The sequence below is a fragment of the Quercus lobata genome, chromosome 3 (assembly GCF_001633185.2).
Source record: "Quercus lobata isolate SW786 chromosome 3, ValleyOak3.0 Primary Assembly, whole genome shotgun sequence".
NCBI lineage: Eukaryota > Viridiplantae > Streptophyta > Magnoliopsida > Fagales > Fagaceae > Quercus > Quercus lobata.
This window is the reverse complement of record NC_044906.1, coordinates 26,807,188-26,831,431: the sequence shown is the minus strand read 5'-3', so window position 1 is coordinate 26,831,431 and position 24,244 is coordinate 26,807,188. Positions and strand designations below refer to the sequence as shown.

Genomic DNA, 24,244 nt, shown 5'->3' with positions numbered 1-24,244 from the left:
CCCAAGGGTATTGGTGGCCGAACATGCAAAGAGAGGCCCAAGAATACGCTAAGAAGTGCGACCAGTGCCAAAGATTCGCCCCGAATATCCACCAACCCGGAGGGGTTCTCAACCCCCTCTCTAGCCCATGGCCGTTGGCACAATGGGGCCTTGATATAGTCGGACCCTTCCCTAAAGCTGCGGGGAACAAGCGATACATAATAGTCGGAACTGATTACTTCACTAAATGGGTGGAAGCCGAACCCTTGGCCAACATTAGGGACGTGGACGCCCAAAAATTCATCTGGAAGAACATCATCATCCGTTTCGGGACTCCGCGTACACTTATTTCCGACAATGGTCTGCAGTTCGATAGTAAGAACTTTAGGGAGTATTGCCGCGAGTTTGGAATCATTAACCGATACTCCACCCCCGCCTACCCTCAAGGAAATGGGCAGGTCGAAGCCGTGAACAAGGTCATAGTGAACGGACTGAAGAAGAGACTGGATGAGGCAAAGGGGAGATGGATAGAAGAACTCCCCCACGTCTTATGGACATATCGGACGACGCCGCGACGATCGACCGGTGAGACCCCCTTCTCGATGACTTATGGGGCTGAGGCCATGCTCCCTATCGAGAATAACTTCCACACACTAAGGTCTAGATCGTTTACCCCAAACGATAACGACGAGCTATTAGAGCGGAGTCTGGACCTAGCCAAAGAAAAAAGGGAAAAAGCAATGATTCATATGGCCTATTATCACCAGAAGCTGAGACAAGGGTATGATGCTAACGTCAGACTGCGGCCTCTGGGCCCAGGTGATCTCGTGATGAGGAAGATTCTGGGCAGCGCAAAAAACCCCTCTTGGGGCAAGTTGGGGCCGAATTGGGAGGGACCATACCGTGTCACATCCGTGGCCGGAATAGGCGCCTACTACCTAGAAGATTTGGATCAAAAAACTGTACCTCGGCCATGGAATGTAAATAACCTCAGAAGATATTGTTATTAATGAAAATGGCTTCGCCCACATTTTGTTTCGTGACTATCCACTGCTTGCTGGTCTACATGCCAATTTTTATAAGTTTTAAACAGAATCTAAGTCCTGCATGGCTCCCCGGACCACAGACTTAGGGGAAATTATTACTCATGACAACTATTCATAGTTTTAAACAAAATCTAAGTCCTGCATGGCTCCTCGGACCACAGACTTAGGGGAAATTATTACTCATGACAATTTTTATAAGTTTTAAACAGAACCTAAGTCCTGCATGGCTCCTCGGACCACAGACTTAGGGGAAATTATTACTCAAGGCAACTATTCATAGTTTTAAACAGAACCTAAGTCCTGCATGTCTCCTCGGAACACAGACTTAGGGGAAATTATTGCTTATGATAGATTGGGAGATTATTACTTAAAGGGAATCATTTTAATGCGTGCGCGCAGTCTGGCACCGTCGCAACCCTCAGATGCGTAGCCCAAAAACCCATTTTATTTTGACCGTTTATCTGTATCTACATCGTTGCAAATGTTTAAAGAAGAGCGCTACTGACATGCATCCATAGTAAGCAAAACGAACATTTTATATTAATATTCCGAGTACATTAGAAAGAGAGGTCCTTACAAAAGAATGGAAAAATAGGATGACTCTCAGTCAAAAAAAAAAAAAAAAGGGAAAGAGTACAAAGATCAAAAGCCTAGAAGGCTAAGCCTTAGCAGGAGGATCTTCTTTCTGCTCGGGCTGAGTAGGAGGAACCTCGATGGTAGAGCCTGCGACGGGATCCTTCGCCATATCAGGCACAAGGACAGCATCAGGCATCGTCAGGTCATGCTCTAAAGCCACTTGGGTGTCATCAGGCTTCTCTCGGATCTCCTGAGGATAGAAGATGTTCTCGGGCAGTCTTAGTGCCGAATCCGCAGGACCTCCTGCAGCATCGAGAGCATGAGCCCATGAAATACTGCAGTAATCCCTGCACACCTCGGGGATCTCCTCGGATAGCCTGGCCTCCGTCTCTTCGGCCCCGAGCTGGCGAGCAGCATTCTTCTCAGCCTCTGTAGCCTCTCGGATTAGCTGGGCCTCCTCTTTGACCCACCGCAGCTCATCCTCGACTTTTTGCAGAGCAGTCTTGAGGTCCTGCACTGCCTATTTCTCGGTGGCGAGGTTAATCTGGGTCGTGAACAGCTCTTTGCGCTGGTCCTCCGCCTGGGTCTCGGCACTCTTCAGACCAGCCTCAGCAAATTTGCGCTGATTCTCCGACTCCTTGAACTTGTCCATAAGTTCACCATGATCATGCTTGAGGGACCCCAAGGTTTTCTCCATCTCCGCGCGAGCCTGGCTCTCGACCTCAGCCCGACTACTGTTACCGCGGCAAAATTCCTCAGCCACAAATACCTGCTAAGTAATCTACAAACGAAACAAGATTGCTTCAATCTAACAAGGTCAAATAAATTAATGAAACAATAAAAGAATTACTTACCATCGCGAGATCCCTTTTAAGGGATAGGAAGATCTCGGACTGAGAAAACTGCCTATAAGCCTCTATGTCCCGAGGAAGGAGTAGGGGTTACTCTAAGGCTTCAGCCACATACCCTGCCCGGCCTCGGTTGTACTCTCGAACCGAAGCATTATAGGGGATGGCAACCCCATCCAGCTCCAACCTGGGGCTCCATGTACGCGGAGTAGCGCGCACCTCAGCAGTGTTCTCCTCGTCCCGTCTTTCCGAGGAGTTACCCCTTCTGCTCCTTGGAGCACGAGTGGTTTTTTGCTGTTTGGTCGGCTGGGCAACCACCTCACCCTCCTCAGGGGTGTCAACCGACCTCTTCTTCTTTAGGTTCGGATTAGCCTTAAGGCCGAGTTCCGAAGTGCCCTGAGGGACCACAGGAGGAAAGGTCTTGACCTGTGGTGGAGTCGGTCCCTTCGATGACTGTCCTTTCCCTCGGGAGGCCATCAACTCCTTTAGAGTTTTTCCTTTTCCTACCATGGGCTCTGCCTCTTCGTCCGAAGTGTCGTCCGAACAGATAACAATGGAAGGAACGCCAACTGCAGAATGCCGGTCCCGCTCTCCTTCAGGATCGGAAAGTTCCACCAAGGGAGTTTGCTGAACTTCCTCCTCAAAATAAAACTCGTCTATCTCTGCCTCAAGGGAAAGACGAGATGACTCAGCTTCCTCTTCAACCTGAATGGCAACGCCAGGCTCGTTTGGCGGAGGTAGCTGCTCTGCTAAGTAGGGATTTCTAACACCGGGCAACACAACTGGTGGCAGATCGTGTTCAGCTAGGAACCCGTCCTTGGACACGTCAATCCTAGCCAACCTCGGACTGCCCGCCCTTATAGCGTGACCGATAGCCTGGAAAGAGCTGCTCAGGGGTTGATAGCCCAGAACCAGATGGGCCGCACGCAACTGTCCGTCCTCGGAAACGTAAATCTCCGACCTAAGAAGGTAGTTCAATGCTGGCACGTTCACAAAGTTTAGCCGAGGAGCGACGTGAACTTTATCTGCAAGTAATCAAGGAAAGTGGGGTTAGTTCACAAAATTTTCCAATTACAAAGAAAGCAAGAAAAATAAACCCTCAATACTAAATCCTTTCCCAAAAAGGACCGATCCTAAAAACGCCGCACCTGGGTTTCTTGCTCGAGTTGGACAATGAATACCGTCGAATCACTCCCCAGAAGCAATAAGGAAGTCATTCTTCACGGTCTTATTGGATATTGGGAGACAAGAGATCAACCTAACGTCCTCGTTCCGGGATTTAAGATAATACCCCTCATCCCCGAGGCGGTGACATTCGTACAGATAAGCCACATCATGCCAAGTAAGGCTTAGATTCATCCACTCGTCTAAGACATCTACACAGCCTAGTATCTTAAACATATTCGGGGCACACTGATACGGCGTCAACCTATGGTTGAACAAGTATTCTCTTGTGATCCTACGCATGGGAAGTGTCATCCCTCCTTCTATGAAAGCAATCATGGGGATAACGACTTCTCCCTCACCTCTATCTGTCAATACTCCTTCAAGAGGACAGTACTGCAGCCCAACCCCCTGGGGAATGTGGTATTTAGCCCTAAAGGCCTCCATAGTGGCTGGAGTTTTTACTAATTTCTCAAATCTACCCATCTGAACTGAACTGAGGAAACGAAAGTAAAGACTGAGAAGAAAAGTAGAGTCCGAGGAGGGAATTGAAACAGCGAGATGAACGAAATGTACTGGTACCTTCACAAAACGCTCAATGAGACGCTTGGGAATCTCTCGTGGACGAAACGTTTCACAAAAACGGCTACGGTGGCGTAACGGACGCAAGTGTTCGTATATCTCTGGGGTTCGATGGAGTTCTCTGGAAGCCTCTGAGGTTTATGAAATGCAGATAAAAAGAAGAAATTGAACCCCTATGACGTCTTATATAGCCAGGAGGAGAGAGAAAAGATCACTCCTGCCTAAAAATACGAGAAAAAATGACGGCCGTTCGATCTACGCCACACCGTTGGATGAGGGAACATAACGCCTCCAGAAGTTAATGGTCGCGCCTCGTAAATTGTAGCGCGTCAAAAGTAACGGTCCGCACGCACGCCACACGCTCTCTTTATTTCCATCCTCTCACTAACATCAAAACCCCGCTTTTCTCCTCGGAAGGAGATAAAAACCGGAGTTTTGAGGGGCTATTGTGGGGCCCGGCCCAAAAATAATGGGCTATTCCAAATTCAGGCCCGACCGAGGAGCGTCCTGTCCGAAGAGAAGCCACGTGTGAAGCATTATTCAATCCCAATAACGGCAAGGTAACCTGTCCGAGGAGTAACTCCTCCTCGGACGTCACGAAGTCCAGACGAAGAACTCTCCCCAGCCAACTCAGTTCACCCTCCCAACATATAAAATGAATAAAATCCAAAATATCTCACGGGAAGCTACCACCACATTAAATGCGTCCCAACCACCCACTTGGCCGCATTAATGAGGAAAGGACCCCTGAACAGTACCACCTTGGCCTCTGCAACTCACAAAAAGAGTGATGAGGGCGGCTGATGGGACAGGTGCTCAAGTAGATGCTTAGATGATCAACAAGTGTAAGGTTGAGATGAGAGGAGGAGAACTATATAATGTAGTAGAATCCCTCAAAGAAGGGGACGGAAGAACTGTTTCAGAAACTAAAAGAAATAGAATCAAACGTGAGAGATCCATTCTTGTGTTCTTATTTTTCTGCAACAATATTGTCCATGTATCAGACCGAATAGGCTCACTGAGGCTAAGTTCTTTAACCCATCATCTACAAATATTTTATTGTGGGTTGCGCTTTGAGCCAAGGCCTGATCAATAGAATTTGGGCCAGGAAAATCGTGCAACTACATATATATATATATATATATATATATATATCTAAGGCTTTAGTCTTCTAATACATGCTCTACAAATTAATTCCAATTAAATTAGGATTTCCCTTTGCTTTTCTAGGACTAGGAGTTCACCAGCTTCTAATTCTGCTTGAAGTAGAATTCTTATTAAAAGCCTATTGAATGGGCTATCACTTGGGCTGGATCCAAGAAAAGTTTAAGGTTTACGAAACCTTTCATCTAAATCTCTTGCCGATTAATTAATTAATTAAAAAATGACAAGAAGAAAAGATGGAGACAAAAACAACTCCAATCATAAACTCATTTATAGTGACATCATTAAATAATTAAATAAACAATCCCAAGTATTTAATTCAATATATATGTTTAATATATACATGAACATTATTTAATCCAAATCACATGGCGTCATTTTATTTAACTTTTTAATACGAAATAAAGACAAATAAGAAAGACTTATTTAAAATTAGTAAAAAAACATTTAGAAGAATTTAGTAGGTTTCCAATAAAGACATGGTAAAAATCAATCTATCAAATTTTTATATCTATTTTTGTACAACAGTAAACATAGTTTGTTATGATTATGTTACGTACTTTTATTTTATTTGAGAGTTAACTACTTACCGTTCTTTTTATTAAATACCAAATCAAAATAAACTATAAATGTCAAAATTTAAGATAAAAACTATGAAAAATATTGTAACTAAACTTATTGAAAATTTATAGGAAAAAAAGCGACAAACTCTAATGGTTTCTGACACCACCATTGATATCCAAAAGGAGAGAGAACAACACAACACAACTAGATCCATTGTTGTAGTAATGTTAGAGCATTCACATCCGGGAATTCTATCTCATCATATTTTACCATCCCAAAAAGCCATTTTATCAATTATACAATATAATTTTACAATACTCCCAGCATCCCAACTTTTATTTTCCTATTCTACTCATTAAAATAATATTTTTACCCAATAAAACAATATATCCCACAATCACCCTCATTTACAATACAATACAAGCCCACCACCGCTATACTACACACACCTAACACCACCACCAACAGCAACCCATAATCTACTGTCAACACCAAAAAAAAGAAAAAAAAAAAAGAAAAGAAAAAACCCAGACCATCAACACCACCCTCTCCAACTATCAACACCACAAAAAAAAAAAAAAAAAAAAAAAACACAGCAACCCACGGTCAAATCCATTAAAAAAAAATCACTATCGGAGCCATCGGAGCTCCGATTCAAACCTTTGTCAAACCCACATCAACTGATCCACGCCGATCCACCATCAAACCCACCATCGGAGCTTCGATCCACACCGATCCAAACCCACCATCAACCGATCCTAGCCCACCACCATGCCTAGATCAAACCACGAACCCAACCCAGCTCCGATGCAAGCCTTGAATGAGAAAGAGTGAGGACTGAGAGCAAGAGGGACTTTGTAGAAAAAAAACACCACCATTGTGACCTTGCCACGCCTAGATCCACCATAAATAGGCCACCACTACACACCGAGAGGAACATGGAGTGGGAGACGGAGAGAGAGAGTGGGAGTGAGGGAGAGAGGACTGATGGAATAAAGAACTATTATTTCATTTTAGAATTGAGCTACAATGCAATTCTAAAGGTAGAATTGCACTGTAGCACAATTGGAAATTTTTTTTTGCAATAGTTGAGTTTTAGAATTCCGGATGAAGCTTGATTTTTGTGTGAAAATTGTAAAGTTATCCTACATATGCCATTTAGAAGTCCCAATGCGAATGCTCTTAGTATGCGAACTTCCACTCCAAAACAAAATACAAGTGGAAAACAAAAGAACCTTCTTATATTATATCCTACTCATAATCATAAATAAGACAATGAAACCTCCAAACAAAAACCTACTAACAAGCCGACTGCAGTTTCAATTTTTTGAGGAAAAGTATGCTTGTTCATTTAAACTCCTTAAATTAGATTGTTTAACCTAATATATTAATCAAGTGATTACTTGGATTAATTATTCAGATTTAGGTTAAACACAAATAAATCATATCATGCAAAGTAGCGGAAAATAAATAATACCACGATATGATGACCTAGGAAAACCATTGAAACGAATCGTTTCAAGGTAAAAACCTGGAGAGGATTTGACCTAACTATCCTTAAAATAAAACAAATCCACTATAAGAGAATTGGAGTTTTTATAATCAAATTTAACCCTAAATCTATTGCTACCTCCAGTAATAACTTACTGACAAGATCACGTGCAAGCTCCGAATTCATGAATCCTTCTCTCCTTGGATTTACACCAACACAAACACCCTTGCTTGTGACTTTGAGATCCCACTCAAAAGTTTAGCAACACAAACTTTTCAGTTTGTGACTCTAAGGCCACCCTTGAAGGTTTAAATCATCAGTTATTGTTGATCTTGTTGCAGCAACTTCAGATCTACCGGATCTAATGAAATGAGAATGATTTCCAGTAGTGATTTTGAAAGAGGAAGGCACAATACTTTTTTGGTCTCACAAGAGCACCTCCTAAGTCTCTAAAAGATCTAAAAACATAGTTGAAAGTTTAAATCATCAGTTGGACTTGAACATTGAAACAATCACTTTTAAGAATTGCCTAAAAACCTAAACTAGACATGTTTTGTTCTCAATTTGCTCATAATTAAAAATATAATTCTAAATATTTAAATCTAAATATTTAGAATCTAACAAAGGATATGAAATGTAGTAAAAGAAAACAAAAACAAGGGCCAGCCAATAACTCATGTGACATCACTGACATGCGTACTTGACCGGTCATGTAAATAATACACGCAACAACCATTGATATGGCATTTTTTTTTTTTATAATTATTTTATGAGTAATGATGTTTTTATTTAGCTAATAATGGTTTTTTTAAGAAATAAACTCACACGAAAGACTGGGAGGATGATATTTTTTCTTGGTCCAATATCAAAATGAAATTAACCACTTTATTTTTTAAGGGAAATTTTGTCAGTTTCTAAGATATTAAAAAATTAACAAAACTATTCATATTTCAAAACTTGTCGGGAATTTTAGAAAATGCTCATGAAGAAAATTCCAAAAGCTTCCCTCAATGATATATGCCTATTTTTGTCCTCATCATTTTATAAGCTTTCAAGAATAAATACACATATAAGCGTTTTATTAAGAATTTAAGATGCCTTTTATTTATTAGCTAATTATATTTTTTATTTATTTATTTTTATGATATGTCAAATTTTTTGATAGGTAGATAGTGGGGAGAGGGAGAGGTGGAGATTAACGGAGAGAGGGGGAGAAATTATAGAGTCCTCTGGTAGACCACATCACTTGTCTACCATTCCACTAAAAAACTTTCATTTGTTTAAAATTGCTGAGTCAGTAATTAATTTCTGTTTAAAAAAATTTTCTAACTAAAAATTTTAAACAAGTGGAAGTTTTTTAGTGGAATGGTGGACCACATTACTTGTCTACCATGTGGATCTTATAATTTCTCGGGGAGGGGGGCCATAGCCCTACTTGACTTTTAAAAATTTCCCCCTCCTCCTTTAGTTTAAGAAGAAATTTTTTAAGGTATATGTAGATTTTGTTAAATAAACCCTTCATATTTTTATTTACTTAAATTATTGTAAAACTTCCTTCAAGGTAATGTTGCAAAAGTAAAAATGTCTCATTTTTTATTATTTTAATATTCAATTTTTTTTTTTTGTTATATTACTCAATAAATCTTAAATCTTGTAAGTAAATGCACTTCTTCAAACTTTTATTCATATTAAGAAATGTTATGTCCATAACACTTTCACAATATTTTTCACACCAATCTTTGGTGGCAATATGTTACTGGTTCTCATTTGGATATACCATTGACATAACTTTTTTACTCACCACTAACACTTTGTCACCTAAAACAATATTGTGAATGTAGCATTTCTCATTCATTCTGTATGTATAGAATTAGGGATATAGGATTGTATAAAAAATTTTAAAACATCTTTTCACTAGAAGAAAATATGTTGTGACTTTTATGGATAAAAATTTAGGACATGTGCTTCTACTTTGTAATATCCATAAACGAAAGAAGAAAATTTCATTCATTATTATTATATTTATCTTCTAATATGTTATATTGTATGTTTTAGGGCATACAAAATTGACATTTAATATTTAATCTATTCCAAATTAATTGATTTGCATACATTTCCAGTTTTCTAGAAACTATTATTATAGTCTAATGTGTAATATTTAATTCATTTAACCAAAGAAAATATGGATTAGATTTTAAAGAAAATTAACTGTGATTAATACACTTTGGGAAGTCATTAGACTTGACTTAATGAAAGAAAATATTTTGTCTTAAATTATATGTAACTATCTAATTTTTTTACATGCAAGAACATAATGTATATAATAAATTATGTCAAATATATGGGTAAAGAATATATTATACACAAACTGTGTACACTATTTTGTGGATTTGAAAATTATTGATAATTTTAGGTTGAACCCCTAGAAAAAGAATTTATGACTTTGCTAGAATTGAGATTTGAATCAGAGACACGTGACATCATAGAATATGTCATTACCATTGACTTATCACTTAAGACCCTAAAAAAAAAAAAAAAAAAAAAACCCTCAAGTATGTTACAGTTATAGACCAACATAAATGCTCATTTTTTGTACGTTATGCTTGATATAAACAAAGGAAGCAAAAAAGAGGGATACATTCCAAGATTTTACTAATAAAATACATATTTTACAATCCACTCTAAATAATTACACAATAACAATAAACCAAAAAAAAAAAAAAAAAATTTCAAAGGTTAAATAACACTAGCAAAAGGCAGCTGCCAATCCATTCAAACTTTTATTGTCTAAGCAAGTTTAGCTTCACACAAAAACATACAAGCAGATTATAAAAGCTCTTATTCCCTCTTCATGTTTGAACTTTTCCTTCGGTTACTTAATATATATGTTCGTAGAACCATATTAATGCATTACTTTATAAAAAAAGGATTAGTTAAAGAAAGATCAAGGAGACAAGGAAGGGGTTGGATTGAAAGCAACTTGCTCAGCACAACTGAGCACTTCATGAGGCCCTGCTTCTTCTCGACCAACACCCATAAGATCAAGGTAATATAGGTAATGAGATATGATGTTGTTCATGAACTCATTATCACCTTGACCGCAAACAAGATCTCCATAAAGCACATTTATGGTAGCTCCAAAACCAAAAACTCGCTTGGCGAGAGAGTCATTCTTTGTGGGTTTCCAGTAGCCAGTAAAGACATCATGTGCTGAAGGTTGATGCTCCATAATTGGTGTCATCCACCTCCAAATTGCAACTTGGAAGCTAAGGGTAGCATTTTGTTCAATGTATTCTGGATGGTTCAACAAATCCACCTTTAGATCTTTACTAGCTTCTCCATAATTGTAGTTCCTATTAAAAGCATCAATAAAGAAAGTTTGGATTGTGGCATGCAACAATGAATTGATCAATAATAAAATCTTCTCTGATAGGAAACAAAAGATACATACAAATATTTGGGTAATATAAAAAGTAGGTTGCACATTTTTTTTTTCAATACTCAGTTACTTGAATTTCATTTGAAGAATGCATGACTTATGTACTCTTATTTGAATTATGCTAGAAAAGGTACTCATTTTGATGTTTTATTAACTACTAAACATAAAAATTCTATAGAAATTTCAACTTGAGATTAAATTGAATACTATAAGACGAGAAAATAATTCAAATGCATAAATATAAAGAAATGTTAGCGTGATAGAAAAGATACATACCAATAGATAGGCAAAGCACCCCGGCCATAGTATGCAACTCCAGGAGCACAGGGATAAATGTTTTTGTCATGCTCATCACAATAAGTATTCGAGTTGGAATTCATTTCCTTATTATAGCATAAACCCCATTCTAATGGCTCCTTACTGGCCACTTTATTTCCACCTGAAAAAAAGTATCATCCAGTTTTACTTTGTATAGCGAGTGAGCGAACAAAGGGTCATTGACCATAGCTCATTTTTAATTTTAATTACGCAAACAATTCTTCAATAGGATAATTAGTAAAAAGAGATTTAATCATATCTTAAGATTTATTCAAATTGAAAAAGATCCAATCCAATCAGTCCATAGAACTACAATAAAATGAGTCTTCAAAGTTCAAACATAGTATGATCAAACCTCAACAAAATTTAAACCCTCACATATGAAATCAAAACCAGACAAGAAAGAAGTCCTTCCTCTCACACACACATAAACTTAAATTTAAATTTCCCTAGACAGAAACTATGAAGTACTCACAGGAGGTTCTGGTGCCAACATGGGCAAGAAAAGCTGCGACTTCTTTGGTTCCAAAGAAGGTGGAGTTGATGTAGGTAGTACCAAAGCCGTAGGGCTGGTAGTGAGCAGAGGCAGCGATAAAAGAGTGGTAGTCCCAAAAGCCCTTTGCATGGGCCTCAAGGGAGTCCCGGTTTGAGAACAAGTTCTCAAACTGGTCGTTCTGGAAATAGTCATTAATGAACCCATCACAGCATCGTGATTTAGCCGTGTTGCAGTTAGTACAGCCTCGTCTATCATATGGTGACGCTTTACTTTTTGGGCACGAACCACACGCAACACACGGCCTATTTGGATCTTTACTTCCATCTGTAACAGGCCATGGAGACCCAGCTGCAGCTGCAGAGTGGACACAATTGACAAGCACAAATAATATCAATGCCTTTGTCAGGCTTACAGAACATTTATACTCCATTTTTGCACGTAACATTAAAAAAAAGGAGTGGAGTTTGGAGAGAGGTGTGTACCTTTCCCTATATATTTATACTTGGTCTGGGTGCATGTGAAAGAAGGAAAAGTAACGAAAAGATAGTCAAGTGAAGTGCGCGCAACGGTGCAAGTCATCTGTCGGGAGCCTTTTCACAAAAAGTATTGAATGGATAAGTATCTGAATTCACATTCAAAATCACTTTCTCTACCAATAAAAATGAACTTGGCATCTTGTTATTGTGACGAAAGTTTGGGTGAACGTAGAATTGTTTCTCCGAAAAGGAATATAAGTAAACACGGGAATCATATGCGATACAATAAAAACTTGGCATCTTGTTATAGTGACATTATTAATAGAAAATATTTAAATAAAAAAATCCCAAGTAATTATTTCAATACATATGATTAATATTTACATGAACATTATTTAATCCAAGTCGCATGGGGTCATTTTATTTTACTCTTTTTTTTGTTGTTGATATTAATAGCTTTGAGGTATTGTTGAAGATTTAATTCTAAAGAATCTAAACTTATGACAACATAGGGTTTGCTTTAGTTTTGAGACAAACTCTAAAGTGTAATTTGAAATTATAATTTATTCAAAAATTAATTAATTACAAAAAGAGAGAGAGAAGAAAAGGAAAAGATTATATTTCTTTTCTATTGGAAGATTTGGGGATGGTAAATATTTTAATTCAAAGTGGTTTGATGCTTTTCCAGTGGGGCACAAAAAGAAAGAGGACTTGGTATATTCACAAGACATCACTGCCATGCGTACTTGACCGATCATGCAAATAATACATGCAACAACCATTAACGTGTATTGCAAATATCAAATGACTTTAATTTCTTTTCTTTTTATTTTTTTTTATTTTACAATTATTTTATGAGTAATGTTAAGATCGCAATACTTTCACAATAGAGTATAGGTGATAAGTTATTATTGGTTTTAATTTGAGTTTATCATTAATATTATTTTTTTACCCACTAATAACAATTTGACATCTACGACTTATTTTGAAATTGTTGTGGACGTAGCATTGCTCAATTTGTTGTTCAAAAAATTAATCTAGAGTTACAAAAACTTTCATAATTTTTATTTGAAATTTTTATTTTTTACCATGATTGATATAACTTGTTTTAATTGATACATAACAAAAATGATGTTAGTGATACATCCATATAAAAAAGACATTTTAATAACAATTTATAATATTAAATACCTAATATTGCCTTTTATTTAGCTAATAATATTTTTTTTTTAAAAAAATAAAGAGAGTGGGAGGATGATATTTTTTAAATGGTCCAATATCTAAATGAAACCACTTTATGTTTAATTTTGTCAGTTTCTTGGATCTTAAAAAATTCTCAAAACTATTCATATTTCAAAAACTTGTCTCAACGGTAAATTTAGAAAATTCTCAGGAATAAAATTCCAAAAGCTTCCCTCAATGCTATATGCCTATTTTTCTCCCCATCATTTTTGAAGATTCCAAGAATATAAACACATATAACCGTTGTGGGGCCAGAGAATTTGTGATCCTGGCTCACTTTACATTATGGCCCAAGGCCCGCGCCGAGGAGAGACGTTGCCGAGGACATACAACGAAAGTCCAAATGGCCTAGAGATGTAGCCGAGGACGATCCTGTCCTCGGCATCCCAAAACTTAGAAGGAAAGAACGGCACGCCATCAAAGGCAACCTCCAGAGCGCTCCCAGAAGAAAGGGCGAGTACAATGTAGGAGCGGTTCAAGGAAAAGATGTCACCTCTACATTGAATGCGCCAACAAACGTTCTGATCGCATTAATGGGGAAAGGACCCCTGAATAGTGTGGCGACAAAGAACAAGGTAAAGGCTGCCATTACTACAATTAAGTACTTTGCGCCTAACAGAGCCATACTCTTCAGCTTTTATAACTACCCCTAACCACTTTGGGTATGGGCTGATAAGACAAGTATCAGCCCTATAAAGCTGAACCTACACGTGGGCGTTCGAGAGAGGGGAAAAGTTAGTATAAAAGGAGAGAAGGGGAGGAGCATGAGGGGGTGGTTTCCAAGACCATTGAAACCAAGTGTAAAAGGAATAAGAAGAACATTAAGCTCCTCGGACGAGGTCCAAGGATCGGAGCCACCCAAGCCGTGCCGAGGAGCAAGTCTTCTTGAATAAGTTCAGTTCACTTCTGTGCGATCATCATGAACACCATGATTAACGACTGTCCGTTCACCAAGGCTTAGTCTTTTAGCCCACTCTTTACAAATTTATTGTTTGGGCCTTAACGTTCGAACCCAATACCAATTTGGGATCGTTACAAATTGAGTCCCCACAACCGTTTTATTAAGAATTTAAGACACCTTTTATTTTGCTAATAATAATGCTTTTATTTTTTTTTATTTTTTTTATTTTTTATGATATGTAGATAGTTCGAGAGGGAGAGGTGGAGATTAGCGGTTGTATTTTTGTTTATATAAATTATTGCAAAAGTAAAAATGTCTCATTTTTTATTATTTTAATATTCAATATATATATATATATATATATATATATATAAAGTATATGTTTCGAAAAGTACATGAATTAGAAATCTTAAATCTTGTAATTAAATACTCTTCTTCTACTAAAAAAGAAACCTCTTATTATTTTTAAAAAATGTTATGTCTATAACATTTTTACAATATTTTCACATTAATTCTCAGTGACAATATGTTATTGGTTCTTATTTGGATACACTACTAACATTATTCTTTTACCCACCACTAACACAGTTTGTCACCTAAAATCTGTTGTGAAAATAAAAATGTTGTAGATATAGCACTTCTCGTTCATTTTGTATATAGATAATTAGGAATATAGGATTGTATTGTATAATTTTTTTTTAAACATTTTTCATCAGAAAAAATATGTTGTGATTTTTATGGTTAAAAGTTTAGGACATGTACTTCTAACTTGTAATATCCATAAACAAAAAAAAAAAAAAAATAATAATAATTCAGCATTATTATATTTATCTTCTATTATATTATATTGTATGTTTTAAGGCATACAAAATTGACATTTAATATTTAATATATTCGAAATTAACTGATTTTCAAACATTTCATGTTTTCTAGAAACTATTATTAAAGTCTAACGTGTAATCTTTAATTAATTTTTTTTTAAATATGGATTAAATTTTAAAGAAAATTAACTATGATTAATATACTTTGGGAAGTCATTACACTTTTTTTTAAGAGATAATTACAACATACTGCTAACCCCGGAGCTTGAACCCTTTTTCCCCTAGACCCCCAAGCACTTTGTGCATAGGGAGATGCCAATTCAGCTACAAGGTGTCATTACACTTGACTTAATGAAAGAAAATATTTTGTCTTAAATTATATGTGACTGTCTAATTGACTTAATTAATGAAATTTTTTTATATTAATGTATAGAATAAATTATGTTAAATATATGGGTTAAGAATAAATTATACACAAACTTTGTTTTTACCATTTTGTAGATTTAAAAATTATAGATATTTTTAGGCTAAGCTCTTAGAAAAAAATTTATGACTTTGCATGAGGTGAGATTTGAGCAAGAGATATGTGATACTATAAAACATGCAATTACTATTGTCCTATTGCTTGAGACCTCAAGTATGTTACACTTCGACCAACATAAATGCCTTTTTTTTTTTTTTTTTTGGGTAAGTTATGCTTGATATAAATAGAAAATTATTAGATACTCCTGGAGTACCATAAATGCATACTACCCATTTCACATGAATGGTGAGTTCTACTATGAATTTAATTAATGGGATCCACCCTTCATGTGAGAGGAGGGAGTACGCATTTATGATACTCCAGGAGTACACAATAATTTCCCGATATAAACAAAGATAGAGAAAAGGTGGGATATGTTCCAAGATTTTTCCAATAAAATACATATTATACTAACATAGAGAGGTTTGTAGACAATCCACTCTAAATAATTATGCAATATATAACAATAAACCAAAAAAAAAAAAAATATAGATATATATATATATATATATCTCAAAGCTTAAATAACACTAGCAAAAGGTAGCTGCAAATCAATGCAAAATTTTACTGTCTAAGCAAGTTTACTTCACACAAAGACATACAAACATATGATAAAAGCTCTTACTCCCTCTTCATGTTTGAACATTTCCTTTGGTTACTTATATATATTATTTGTTTGTTTAGACCCCTGAACACTCAGATTGTTTAATCTAATATATTAGTCTAGTAGTTACTTAGGTTAATTATTCAGATCTAGGTTAAACAATAATAAATCATATCATGCAAAGCAGCGGAAAATAAAGAACACCATGATCTGATGACCCAAGAAAACTAATAAAACCAACAGTTTCAAGGTAAAAACCTAGGGAGGATTTGACTTAACTTTCCTCAAGGTAAAAAAAAAAAAATCCACTATAGAGAATCAAAATTTTTATAATCAGATTTAACCCTAAATCTATTGTTACCTTCAGTAGTAACTTACTGATACAATCACGTGCAATCTCTTAATCCATAAACTCCTTCTCTCTTGGATTTTGCAGCACACAAGCACCCACGCTTGTGACTTTGAGATCCCACTCAAAGGTTTAGCAACACAAACTCATCAGTTTATGACTCCAATACCACCCTTGAAGGTTTAGATTATTAGCAGTTGTTGATCTTGTTGTAGCAACTTCAGATCTACCGGATCTAATGATATGAGAATGATTTCTGGTAGTGACTTTGAAAGAGGAAGACACAATACCTTTTAGATCTCACAAGAGCACCTCCAAAGTCTCTCCAAAACGTGCCTTAGGGTTTCTTTTAAATAGTATGTGAAATAGATCTGAAACCGTAATCAATTAATGGGATTAATGAGCAATTGGGTTTAATTAAAATTCTGCAGACCCGTGTTTCGATTGGCTGAGTCTGTCTTTCGATTAGTTGAACCTGGCAAGTTTCTGAATTTTTATTTCTGCAGCTTGAATGTTCTTGTATTTTGACTTGTAACACTTATTGTCTAATCAAACCTAGAGACTTAGGAATCTATATCTAGACAAGTTTGTGCTCATGGTTTGCTAATTGTTCTAAACTTTTAGAACCTAATAATCTTCCTCTTTGGCAATCCGTGACAAAACTTACATATAATATGAAATGATCAAATACAAGAACAGCCCTATTACAATAATATGCCCAATTATATCACAAATCCCAATCTAAGACTTCAAACCTAAAAGTTGCTAAAAGAGGCGGAAGATCTTGATCAGAATGTACCTGTCTTTCCTGAAACACTCACAAGAGCACATCAACGCATGTGTGGAAGTAAAGATATGTAAAAAAAAAAAAAAAAACAGATATGCAAACTAACTCTCCCCCTAAGTTTGATACATCAAAAACTTTTTATTTACTCCCCCTTCCAAAACAATTATAAAGCTTTTCCAAATTTCATCTATTTCTCCCCCTTTTTGTCATGTATTGCCAAAGACAACTCAATCAAAAGGTAGACAGTAAATAACAAGAGAAAATAGAGAATCAAGAAAGCAACTCCCCCTATGAATAACATAGGTTTTAAAAACAACTTTCCCCCCCTATAAAAATAGGAAAAACAAAACAAGTTTTGAGGAAAATTTAGGAGGTGGGTTAAACTAAAAAGATATGGACCAAACTTAGAAAATAAGCTGAGAATACACATGAATAAAAATATTATCTCTTTCAATAAATGCAAACTTGACATTATGTGACCCATAAACAGATACATGCAAACATTCCAAGTACAATCACTTAAGACTATATAATATAGATCTCAATTAAAAATTCAGCATGTAATGTTTTCACGTGTCAAGGTATTTTGAACTCAAATCAACCTCATGATTAGAGAAAATATTTTCACATTTAATATCCATCATATCCCAAAAAAAAGAAAAAGAAAAAGAAATTCTGCAATTCACACATAAAAAATAGCATATACTAAAATGTATAGAACTCAAAAATTAATCAATCAAATTTTAAATCAAGTTGAGTACCCAATTTAGCAAAGTGTATGCATGTTGTGTGTGAAAATAATGAGAGATACGACTGCAAAAATGCAAGATGGATAAAGAAAACAATGGAATGCATGTGAATCCTATCACAAATGATGCATGAAAAGACTGATTGGTCAAGAAACTAAAAACTGAAAATTTTCTAGTTTCAATCGATTGAACATCAATTGAGTATCGATCAAGAGAGGCAGAGAGTTTTGAACACAAAAACTCACAAGTTCAATTGGTCGGGAGGAATCGAGCCAAGAATCGAAAATATTTTAAAATAAGTTTGACTTATCAAAAGGAATCAAAAGAGGAATTGAAAAAGGCTGAGACTTTTAGCCTTAAAAATTGAATTTTTTGATTGGTCTAGAAACAGATTCAATTGATCGAGACTTGAAAAACCAGAAAATTTTTGTAAACTTGGAAATTTTCAGCAAAATCAATTTTAAAATAAATTTTATGATATGAAATGCATGTCAATAACTCCAAATGTTTTCAAAAACATTTTCTCTTCAACCAAATCAATTTTTATCAAGATTCAAAAATTCTCTCATAAAAATTTTTGAGGAGAGAATTTTGAGAGAAATTGATATTCTCTCCTCATGCATTGCTTTTGCATTGAACAGTGCTCAACTAAACTATAGAGGGTATACAAACAAAAAATATTAATTTCTTAATTAACCCATGAGTACATGTACAATCTAGTACATACTCATACAAAATCAGAAATAGCTTATGCACTCAGTTATGCAACACATATTTTCTATGTTTCTCCACAATATCAAACATGTTCTAAATCAAAAGAGAGATATCATAATTCATGTAATCCTCAAGAAAAATAAAACAAGACCCAAAATAAAATATTTTTGTCTTTTTGAAATTCTTCAATGTTTTTGGATTTTTTTTTTTTTTTAATAATCAACACCAACTAAAAACAAGACAACCAAAAACAGAAAGTAAACATGTCCATAAATAATTAAAAGAATTAAATCAAGGACAAGTAAACAACACTGACCTTGGCACGTCTTTTTTCACCCATATAGCACGTATCTTTGGCTTTGTAGGTGAAAAACCACGGGGAGCAGAGTGTTTTTGAGGGATTACACCATTCTTCTGAGAGAGACTAAAATCTTGCGATTTCCTTTCACAAGCCAATAAGCTTAAATTTTTCAAAAGCATATGAAAAAATTTATTTGGACTTATGGCTGAAGAAATATCATCACATATCCTAGATTGAAATACATAATGTTTAAATTTCAATTTATGAAAGTTAAGACAAATGTGATCGGAGACACCACAAAAGTGATAAACACAAACAAATTTATGAACATTAGTATTCCTAAATAGCAGATCTAGTCTCAGATTTTGGTTTTTGCCTCAACAAAAAACAATTTAGTCTAATGTGACCAACAACACCACAAAGGTAACAGGTAGACACAAAAACAGATTTTTTATGCTCTCTAATAGTAGGTTTAGACTCAAGTTTAGAAACTTCAACCTCTATATTAGAACTTTTATCTTTGTCTAACCTAGCAAAATAAGCATTTTCTTTATAATTCCTCTTGAAATGAGGAATATAAACATTGTCTTTAGGGTTAAAAGGAACAGAAATAGAAGCAGATCTGTTATCAATAGTAAGTTTGGTATTAGACAAATTTTCAAGTTTAGCTTCAGACACAGCAAACTTTTGTTTCAAACTTTTCATCTTTTTCATCTTGAGAGGAAAATTGATTTCTCAAAAATTCATTCTTTTTATTGGATTCATCTAATCTCACAATCAATTTCTCTTTTTCAAGATTAGCCAATTTTAACTCTTCCTTGAATTTCTTAGTAATTTTCAAAGATTTAAATAATTCCTTAGGAAGAGTTTCACAAGCATCAATAAGATCAACAAAAACAATAATGTCCTTTATTTTCAAATCATCACAAATATGAGCAGATAGACACTTAAAATTATCCATGATAGTAGGGATCAATGATTTCACTCAGGATGTTAATCCAATCAGAGTGAACCCACTCTGATACCACTTTTTTGTTTGTTTAGATCCTTGAACACTCAGATTGTTTAACCTAATATATTAGCCAAGTAGTTACTTAGGTTAATTATTCAAATCTAGGTTAAACAATAATAAATCATATCATGCAAAATAGGGGAAAATAAAAAACATCACGATATGATGACCTGAGAAAACCAATGAAACCAATAGTTTCAAGGTAAAAACCTGGGGAGGATTTGACCTAACTATTTTCAAAGTAAAACAAATCCATTATAGAGAATCAAAGTTTTAACAATCAGATTTAACCCAGTAGTAACTTATTTACATGACCACGTGTAAGCTCTGAATCCACAAACTCCTTATTTCTTGGATTTGCAGCACACAAGCATCCACACTTGTAACTTTGAGATCCCACTCAAAGGTTTAATAACACAAACTCTCTAGTTTGTGACTCCAAGACCACTCTTGAAGGTTTAGATCATTAACAGTTGTTGATCTTGTTGCAGCAACTTCAGATCTACCGGATCTAATGATATGAGAATGATTTCCAATAATGACTTTGAAATAGGAAGGCAAAATACCTTTTAGATCTCACAAGAGCACTTCCAAAGTCTCTCCAAAATGTGCCTTAGGGTTTCCTTTAAATACTATGTGAAATAGATTTGAAACCCTAATCACTTAATGGGCTTAATGACCAGTTGGACTTAATTAAAATTCTGCAGACTTGTGTTTTTGATCGGTTGAGCCTATCTTTCAATCGATCGAACCAGGCATGTTTCTGAATTCTTCTTTCTGCAACTTGAATGTCCTTGTATTTTGATTTGTAACACTTTGAATATTGTCTAATCAAACCTATAGAGTTAGGAATCTATATCTAGACAAATTCATGCTCATGGTTTGCCAATTGTTTTAAACTTTTAGAACTTAACATATATGTTCGTAGAACCATATTAATGCATTACCTTTAAAAAAAAATGGATCAGTTGAAGAAAGATCAAGGAGATAAGGAATAAGTTGAATTGAAAGCAACTTGCTCAGCACAGCTGAGCTCTTCATGAGGCCTTGCTTCTTCTCGACCAATGCCCATAAGATCCAAGTAATATAGGTAATAGGTATTGATGTTGTTCATGAACTCATTATCACCTTGACTGCAAACAAGATCTCCATAAAGCACATTTATGGTAGCTCCAAAACCAGAAACTCACTTGGCAGGAGAGTCACCCTTGGTGGGTTTCCAGTAGCTAGTAAAGACATTATGCGCTGAAGGTTGATGCTCCATAATTGGTGTCATCCACCCCCAAATTGCAACTTGGAAGCTAAGGGTAGCATTTTGTTCAATGTATTCTGAATGGTTCAAAAAATCCACTTTTAGATCTTTACTGACTTCTTCATAATTGTAGTTCCTATTGAAAGCATCAATATAGAAAGTTGTTTGGATTGTGGCATGCAACAATATTGTAGGTTGCATCAATAATAAAATCTTCTCAAGCAGGAAACAAAGGATGCATACAAGTCTTAGGGTAGTAGAAAAAGTGGGTTGCACCTATTTTTTAAAAGAATCAGTTGCTTGGATTTCTTTTGAAGAATGCATATATAACTTATGTACTTGTATTTGAATTATGCTAGAAATGGAATTCATTTTGATGTTTTGTTAACAACTAAACATAAAACTTTTGTAGAAGTTTCAACTTAGGATAAAATTGAACAATATAAGATGAGAAAATAATTGAAATGCATAAATATTATGAAGAATGTAAGATTATTATTAGCGTGATAGAAAAGATACATACAAATAGATAAGCAAAGCACTTCAGCCATAGTATAAAACTCCAGGAGCACATGGATAAATGTTTTTTTCGTGCTCATCACAATAATTGTTCGAGTTGGAATTCATTTCCTTCTTATAGCATAAACCCCATTCTAATGGTTCCTTACTGGCCACTTTATTTCCACCTGAAAATGAATCATCTAGTTTTACTTTGTATAGCGAGTGAGCGAGCAAAGGGTCATTGAGCATAGCTCATTTATAAATTTAATTATGCAACCATTTCCTCATTACGTCAAGCTCCAAGAATCATTTTGTTCCAACTTCCAACTTAAATGATTTTACGAGAAATGAATCTTCTTAAACTACTCCACTGATCAGTATATTCACTTACAACCAAAACAGTTGTACATATATTTTGAGAAATCATCAATAAAAGTGATAATAAATCTATTTTTTCCACGAGTTAAAATTCCCTCAAATTCACATAAAATCAGAGTGAATTAACTCAAGCAATTTGATATTTTTTACAACACTTTTATGAGGCTTTTTTGTAATCTTAGCTTGACTACAAGTTTCATACTTTTCAAAAAATTTTGACAGTTTTGGAATTAATCCTAAACTATTCATGATTCCCACATATCTATTATTTATATGACACAAACAAGCATGCCAAAAATTAATAGAAGAAAACATATAAACTGAACTGGTAGATGCTTTATTATTCTCAACTTTTAATTTAAACATTCCATCATAAGCATAACCCTTGCCCACAAATAATCCCTTTTTAGTGATTACATAATTATCAGATTCCATAGTCTGCTTGAAGCCAGCCTTATTAAGCAAAAAGCTTGATATCAAATTCTTCCTCATGGATGGAGTTTAAAGCACAGCTTTCAATGTTAGCACACTTCCAGAAGTGAATTTCAAATCGACCTCACCACTCTCAAGAACCTTGGTTTTGCTAGAATCACCAAGCATAATTGTTTTTTCTTCTTCAAAGGGAGTGTATAACTTGAACCAATCTTTGTCATAGCAGGCATGCCTATTAGCACCAGAGTTTGCCCACCACCCTTCAACATATTGCACCATATTAATGTCTGTAATCATAGTCACTAAAGGCTCTTCAGTTACGTTAGCCTACGGAACAGATTCACATTTCTGAAATTTTCAAAATCGAGCAATATGCCCACTCTTGCCCCACACAAAACAAGATCTATTAAATTGATCTTGTGAAGGGGGTCCTTGGTTCTTATTATTATATTTATTTGGATTTTCCCTTCGTTGAGGTCTATTATTATTTTTTAAAACTCTTTTCTTAGGCTTCAATTGACGATTTCTAGGAAAATGATTTTTGGGCATATTATTATTGGCAGAAATAAGGCTTAACTTTGTGGTGGAATTATCATTACTCTCTTGTGTCATGAGTGCATCTTGTCCTCTAGTCTCCTCATTCACACGGATGCGTGTGATCAAATTTTCCAAGGATGTCTCCTTTTGTTTGTGCCTCAAAGTCTTTTGGAACTCCCTCCAAGATTGTGGTAGCTTATCAACTATGCTAGCTACCACCAGATTATCTCCAATCTTTATGCCTTCGGATCTCAATTCTACCATGATCATTTGGCAGTCTTGTGCTTGATCCACCATTGATTTTCCATCCACCATTTTGTAACAGAAAAATATTCTAGTAGCATACTTCTTTGCATCAGCCTCGTCGGTATCATACTTGCTTTGTAAAGCTTTCCATATTTTCTTGGCATAATTATAAGTTGTATCATAATAATCATAGAAATGATCGACAAGACAATTCAAAAGATAAGAGTGACAATTGTATTCATCTTTTGTATACTTATCTATTTTTTCTTGATGGAGATGAAATTTTTCCTCACTCATCTCATCGGTAGAAACCTTTAAAGGATTCTTATCAGTGAGGATGTAGGCGACTTTGAGAAGACTTAAATAGAAGATGATCTTTCCTTTCTACCTCTTGAAGTGGGCTCCCTTAAAGCAAAAAGGGCTTGTTAAGATCTCCAACAATCTCATTTGGTTTCTCTTGTGTAGGCTCCATGTGTTGGATGTCCTTAAAATTGTTGGTACAAACACAATAATAATGGAAATAACACAAAGAGAAACTGAATAATACTTCTGAATATTATTAATTTGAAGATAAGAAATACACAACACTATTTGGACTGAAGCATGACACTCACTCTCTTTAAGGAGATTCAAACTTTGTAACCGGTGCAGACCTTCTCTGACTTGTCTCTCCCAAGATACAACAATTCAACAAATGTCGTATGGTTAGCACAACGTCTGATGTAATGGTTGGGTCATTTACTCACCAATA

The 24,244-nt window shown here is 35.4% G+C and overlaps 2 protein-coding genes and 1 pseudogene across 2 annotated transcripts; all 3 read right to left on the bottom strand.

Moving 5' to 3' along the window:
- Positions 1 to 10,162: 10,162 nt before the first annotated feature.
- Positions 10,163 to 12,098, bottom strand: LOC115982435 (chitinase-like protein 2). Its single transcript, XM_031105037.1, has 4 exons — positions 12,038 to 12,098; positions 11,648 to 11,992; positions 11,131 to 11,293; positions 10,163 to 10,768 (listed from the first exon to the last, which is right to left on the bottom strand). Exons 1-4 carry the CDS (start codon positions 12,096 to 12,098, stop codon positions 10,360 to 10,362), a joined length of 978 nt encoding a protein of 325 aa, XP_030960897.1. The 3' UTR covers positions 10,163 to 10,359.
- Positions 12,099 to 21,126: 9,028 nt separating this feature from the next.
- LOC115980660 lies at positions 21,127 to 22,149 on the bottom strand (annotated as a pseudogene).
- A 630-nt stretch (positions 22,150 to 22,779) lies between these two features.
- LOC115980659 lies at positions 22,780 to 23,790 on the bottom strand. The gene is made up of 2 exons (XM_031102890.1): positions 23,310 to 23,790; positions 22,780 to 22,970 (listed from the first exon to the last, which is right to left on the bottom strand). The coding sequence occupies exons 1-2, from the start codon at positions 23,788 to 23,790 to the stop codon at positions 22,780 to 22,782; spliced, it is 672 nt and encodes a 223-aa protein (XP_030958750.1).
- Positions 23,791 to 24,244: the final 454 nt, after the last annotated feature.

Bases quoted from the DNA above. Each gene is read 5' to 3' on its own strand.
- LOC115982435 (XM_031105037.1), bottom strand. From the start codon at position 12,098: ATGGAGTATAAATGTTCTGTAAGCCTGACAAAGGCATTGATATTATTT. The intron at 11,294-11,647 runs GTGAGTACTTCA...ACTTTTTTTCAG, and splicing joins TGTTGGCACCAGAACCTCCT to GTGGAAATAAAGTGGCCAGT. The intron at 10,769-11,130 runs GTATGTATCTTT...TGCTTTTAATAG, and splicing joins GGTGCTTTGCCTATCTATTG to GAACTACAATTATGGAGAAG.
- LOC115980659 (XM_031102890.1), bottom strand. From the start codon at position 23,790: ATGAGTGAGGAAAAATTTCATCTCCATCAAGAAAAAATAGATAAGTAT. The intron at 22,971-23,309 runs GTAATGATAATT...AATATGTTGAAG, and splicing joins TGCACTCATGACACAAGAGA to GGTGGTGGGCAAACTCTGGT.